General features: G+C 38.4%; 1 protein-coding gene across 1 annotated transcript; it reads right to left on the bottom strand.

The window, feature by feature from the left end:
• Nucleotides 1–3177: 3177 nt before the first annotated feature.
• On the bottom strand, nucleotides 3178–5851 carry LOC111226007 (CD109 antigen-like). The gene is made up of 5 exons (XM_022751081.1): nucleotides 5735–5851; nucleotides 5325–5464; nucleotides 4055–4211; nucleotides 3700–3802; nucleotides 3178–3423 (listed from the first exon to the last, which is right to left on the bottom strand). The coding sequence occupies exons 1-5, from the start codon at nucleotides 5849–5851 to the stop codon at nucleotides 3221–3223; spliced, it is 720 nt and encodes a 239-aa protein (XP_022606802.1). The 3' UTR covers nucleotides 3178–3220.
• Nucleotides 5852–6000: the final 149 nt, after the last annotated feature.

Raw genomic sequence — 6000 nt, 5'->3', positions numbered from 1 at the left:
TTGTCATCTGACTTTTCCTTTTTGATGAGTGCGTTTACTAAAATCTATTCAACAAGAGACAGAGTCCTCTCAGTTATGCAGTACATCCCATTTTGAAGACGCATCTGCAAAACCTGCTGTCAATGAGAATTGCTTATTTGAACAAAACACACACTCCATCTAACCTCCTGTCACAGTGAGTCCAACAACAATATTGCATGTTTCTCAAATGGCTCCCATCAGGAGATGAAACTCATAAATAATCATCGCCTTCACTTTGTGTACCCCCATCTGCATCTCCTTGGTGACAGGCGTGTTGCCAGCATTATTGCTCTCACAGCCGCATTGACGGGAGTGAATATTAATAAACGTCATCAGACTCAAAGGACCTGATTTGCTCAGAGTTGTTCTACAGTTTAGACCTCCGTGTCGTTCTGGGCAAAATATGACCCAACCGCAAGCTCCAGAGACTTCTGCAAAAATCGTTCACGATTTCTTTGGAAGATGTTACATTTTGTTCTTTTTAATCTCACGTTGCTCTTCACGTCTAGATGAGACAGTGGTGAGAGATAGATGCTTTGTAAAGCCATAAATCTCTCTCCCATGTGCCTTTTTGGGGAGAAAGCGTTCCTTCGGCTCATCTTCAAGTCTCAGTACTTTGACTGCACTTAGCCTAAGCTCTGTGTCAGTTAAGCCCACTGCATATTTGACAGTTATCAACCCTCTGACATAGTAAATGCGTGACATCATGGCCAATGCATGCCCCTGATTGATTGTCTGTTTTTGTAGCCTGACCCACGAGAAGGCCCAGGGTAGTAAGTCATGACCTTTATGTGTTTGGTGTTATCCCATGTGAATACATATTCAGAGCCACAGCACAGTTGAACAAACACACACAATTACTTACAGGCAATAAATAGTGTGACGGCACGCAGGATGCAAATGCACATTTCTGATTATTCCTTGCATCACAAAAAGTGGCATATTTTGCAACTCTATTTTAAATGCTCTATGGGGAGGAACATTTTCTCATCACATCATCCTGGCATGATGAGAATTTGTTGTATTTATTGGTAATGGCAAAGTTATTATTAAATGAAAAACATGTTAAGTGTTCAGACAAAAAGTATTTCCTGTCTGTGGTACTATCAGTTTATACTAATATGGGCTTGAGATCTCAGCTGAGCTTTGAACCTATCATTATTATGATACCAAGCCTGCCATCTAGTGGTTGTAAATCTGTACTGCAGCTGTTCAGTTTTTTTTTTTTTAAACAAAGAAGATTGTCAAGAACAAAGTAAAAAGTAGTGCATGTTTTTAAAGGAACTGCACTGTATGGAATTACTTTATTTCTTGTAGGGGGCAATTGAACCTCTTTAAACTCCTGTAAACTACTAGTGTGCAGCAACAGTTCCTGCAACATGTTTATATAAGGTAATGTCTTATAACAACAACATATGTGAACACTATGGGGACTAGCACAAGGTAGTTTGATCACATATGGCCAAAATGTGGGACATCCCAACATATTCACAGTAGCATCACTGTCTACTAAAGGTGGAAGTATAATACTCACCATCTCTGCTTTTCTCTCAAGGCTTTTCATGGATCTGTACTGGTGTAAATTAACTTTACTGAAGGATTCATTTCATTTTAAAGCGAGGGAGTGAGGCAAATTGTAACCGTTTGTTACATTCCACAGAAGCCAAAAGTTAAAGGTCCAAATGTGTATAAGTTTGCCTGAAGTATGTATTTGCTTTTAGTGAAACAACTCATGTTCTCAGCTTCATACCATGTCTGTTTTTGCTTATGAACTAAAAACTTTATTGCCCCTGGTGGGAGATTGGTTTGCTCAATGAGCCTTATAAAAACATCGAACACATAAAAATCAGACATGCCTTGCCATTTAAGCACTAAACATGAAGACAGTTTTTTTTCTTTTTAAAGCATCAGGGTAGAGTGTGGTTTACTTTGAAAGAGGTCAAAGGTCAGGTTGAGGCTACAGAACATATCGTAACTTGACAGACATTTCAACAGAACAGATGTTTGTTGACAACAGGTTTAATTTACTGTAAATTTAACTTTACTGTAACTCCACTGTATATATTTCTCTGGTATTTTGCTGATTCATTAAGGGTAAGGTATTAATATCATCTCACTAACATGCATCATTTACAGTACTGTATGTGGAGAAGACGCCAGTATAAAATATATAGAATGAACTATATAGAATGAACTAGCATCGTGGTACTCAGGATACAAATATAGTTCTTCTTACCTTTAAAGTAAAATGCTGCCAATGTGAGCTTATTGATTAGTAGAACCAAAAAAGGTTATCAGGTTCAAGGGAACATGCCGTGAAATGTTTGCATTGTACAAAATGATATATGCTATGGACTGAACACAGTAGGTTGAAACTTTGAAACATCACTTATATTTCATGATATGCAAGCGGTGATGATTTACATATGTGCATATGTGTGCAGGTCAGTCTTCATTCCTCTGGCTTAGTGTGATGTGACGTGGCAGAGGGGTATGGTAGGTTTTACTTCACTCCAAATGATCTTACAGGGAATTTTTTTTCTCAAAGCCATATTTACACCCTGTTTCACTCAAGCAGGAGTGTTTTCTATCAAGAGGAGAAGAAACACATTAAACCCCAAAGTCAGCCATTTACTGGAAAGTACAGTAGGGCTGTAGAATAAATCTTATTTTAGTCTTTATATGGCTTCAGGCAGCTTAGCACGTCTGCATTTTCTGCCAGAATGGTGACAACAGGACACATGTGGAACTGAGAAATAAATCCTTTTCATTTGTTCTGCTGCCAACTATAGATGAGATCTTTATTCCAGTCAACACGTGGATTAATGTGGAGAATGGCAGGTTTCATGAAGTGAGTAAAGAAATTCTTTTATTTGTTTTCTAATGTACTGAGCCAGAAAAATATATACACAGTATGGCTGAAATGAAATGTATAGGTAGGTTTCCAAAGACAGTAATTTCAAAAACAATACAAAACAAAACACATTGTAAATAGTAGAAGGAAAGTGTGCACTAAGGAAAAAGAGCAGAATACAAACAGTTCTCTAAATGTTACAACAACACTTGTCAAGAAATAATCATTTTTGTCTAGAATTTTTGAATTACATCCAGTGCATATCAATGTATACAAACTGTATTAAAACTATGTCTCTCACTGTATATTCATTGCTTCAATAATTTTAAAAAACATTTGGTAAAATTAGACTACAGAAAAAAAAGCAGTGACTCCAAGAAATATGCAACTCAAGCTGTAGGTGGCGCTGTTCACTGAGTGAGACAAGAGGGCTGAGGAAACTGTGATGGTGATGCCTGGTCTGCAGAGATCACAATTTCCACCACAGAAGAAGCAGGAGTCCATGTTGTGGAGAAAATCTGAGTTGTATGTTCTTACTGCTTTTCTCGCTGTGGAGACAGGGAAAATAATCAACTAATATTATGATCATCTGTCTCTCCTACTCTGTGTAAATCACAGTAAAATAATACTGGCAATTGTATGTTGAGTGATCTTGATTTTTTCCACAGTCCAACGGCAAGAATAATCTCATTTTAACAGCATCACAGTTAAAACAGCCAACTGCTTTTCATTTTCAGGTTTGTGTTTTAAACACATTTTGAATAAATGCATAAAACACGATGAAATTACAAGACTGTGTGTTGAGTGAAGTGAGTTGTACTCACCTGGTTCATAGTAGTCGTAAACCTGCACCACAGCATCCTGTACACGGGCCACTTTATAGTCTCTGACGACGGGAAGTCCGATGCAAACCTCTGAATTGGTAAGCTGCAAAGAGCCAGAGAAGTGAATGATGATATACTACTGCGTCTATACACACAATATACAGTGTAATAGTAATATTCCTGGTAGTACTTATGGTAAAATTAAGCCATGAAATAAAAATGAAGAGTTTTCTGGAGGCCAGTCTTATGGACTTGAAGTTGCACTCACAATTATCTAAAAACTACAATTTTCCTGCAACACATAGACTACTGTCATCCTGACCATGAAATGTTGACCTGCTGCTGACACACTTACTGAATCCAGGTACAGGTTTACTTTCTCGGGCAGTATCTCCACCTTCCTGATAAGATCTGTTGGGGCAGCGGCTCCAGGAGACAGGCTGAAACCACTGAGCATGCCCACGTCCAATATAGCCATACCTGTATGAGACTGTATCTGATGGTCCTTTAATCTAGAGAGCAAAAAAGCAAGAGGTCATATAAATTCAGAGCCCATTTGTTAGTTAGTATTTGATATGCATGACAAAACAACATAAAGATAAAAAGCACTCGAAATACAGGTTTATATTAAAATAAATGATACTGACTTGACATATACGCCTCTCTGTGTTGCAGTATTTACCTCATGCATATAGATAGCAGCATGTGATTGTGGTTTCTTTCTTCAGTAACACTGACATCCAATAAAAAAGCCTCCTCGTCTGAGCTGTGCCGGCGGCTCTGTGACAATGCTGTGCTCTCCACGTTGTAAAAGATATTCATCTGGATGGGTTCATGGAGATGAATGTAAAAACATATCCACGAAGAGTGTACAGTTCAGTTTATCGTATTATCTAGAAAACCAGAATCTGTTATACTCCTGAGAATACTCTATTCCATAAACTGAAAAATAAAGAAAATGTAATCTCTATTAGTTTACTTGCTTCTACATTAAAGTATTGAATTACAGACAGGTTAAAGCAGGGTATATAGCAGAGGGGATCTGGGATATAAGACAATATCTCATTGATATTATCCAGTAAACTACAGCATATGCTCCAGATGTTAATTGCTGAGTCATTCATTGTGCTGATTTTGCATTTAGCTGTTTTGGTTTCACATCTACAATGCAGCACATTGTGCTGGGTGAAGCTATCATGCACAGCTGCTGTGTTCAATTTATTCTGGTCATGCTCTGGTGGTTGGACTATACTTAATGTTGCGCTGAATATGTTGGAAGCATGGAAACATTCCTGTATTGTCAGGGGTAGTTTGGAGTTGTGGTGTTACATTTTCCTTCAACATGGGATGCTTTAGCAAAACAAAGAAGAGCAGATGATAGAACAGCAATGTTGTAAATCCTGTACCTGAAATAATGCAAATCCTCTTCCTTCCAGGTATATATTCAAGTGTATATCTTTGTCAGCATTAAGCTTGAAAACATAAAGTAAAAGTGGAACTTACAGGTTGGCAGTGGTACAGTAAGTACAGCATCATACAAAGTATCAAAAAAATATGTAATTATACACGCATTAGGCATTAACTGTGAGATTCTACACAGGTTTATTACCTCTTGGCTTTGATACATCCGATAGTTAGTGGAGTTGACACTAAACAGAGACACAAACGAAGACGCTGGAGCAGACACATTAAGCCTGAGGTCAATGGCGTTGGCGCCACCGAATGCAGCGTAGTAAGACACAGCCTGGAGGGCAACCACTGTGTCCTGAGGAAGGAAAGGGGTCACAATCAACTTCATGTCACCACACATATGGTCTGGTGCAGAATAGGGGGATATCTTTGTGATATGGTAACACATTTGCCTAAAGCTGTGATATAAAGCTATTTTCAAAACAGAATAACATATTATGAGTTTGCGATAAAAAAATATTCATGAAATTGGTGTTTAATGATAAGCACTCCTCATTTACGAGCTTTTTCCTTTGGCCTGAACCAAACAGTTTAGTTTAGTAACAGAATGAAGGTTTTGTCCCACCTGTGTTGTCCTGTAACCTCCCAGATGATTTCTCTGCTTACTTAACCACTTTAGAAGTGCAATGCCCTCAATAAGGGTGCCACGCCTAAAGAAAGCCAGCAGCACGTAGGAGGCCATTTCGATTTGCACTGAGCGCGGCTGCCAGTCATCTGACTTCAGCCCATCAGAGGATCTCCACATCATGACTCCATCTTTGGAATAAAATGACTCAATCAACATATGTACTGTATGTCCACATACTGCTCCTACAGATTTATCATGCAGCA

Source organism: Seriola dumerili, unplaced genomic scaffold (genome assembly GCF_002260705.1).
Source record: "Seriola dumerili isolate Sdu_G_001 unplaced genomic scaffold, Sdu_1.0 BDQW01000149.1, whole genome shotgun sequence".
NCBI classification, from domain to species: domain Eukaryota; kingdom Metazoa; phylum Chordata; class Actinopteri; order Carangiformes; family Carangidae; genus Seriola; species Seriola dumerili.
The sequence above is the reverse complement of the archived record's forward strand: the minus strand, read 5'-3'. Positions and strand labels throughout refer to the sequence as shown.

Excerpts from the sequence above, each read along its gene's own strand:
- LOC111226007 (XM_022751081.1), bottom strand. The coding sequence starts at position 5,851 with ATGGCCTCCTACGTGCTGCTGGCTTTCTTTAGGCGTGGCACCCTTATT. Across the intron at positions 5,465-5,734 it reads GAGGTTACAGGACAACACAG|GACACAGTGGTTGCCCTCCA; the intron begins GTGGGACAAAAC and ends TTCCTTCCTCAG. Across the intron at positions 3,424-3,699 it reads TTACGACTACTATGAACCAG|CGAGAAAAGCAGTAAGAACA; the intron begins GTGAGTACAACT and ends CTGTCTCCACAG.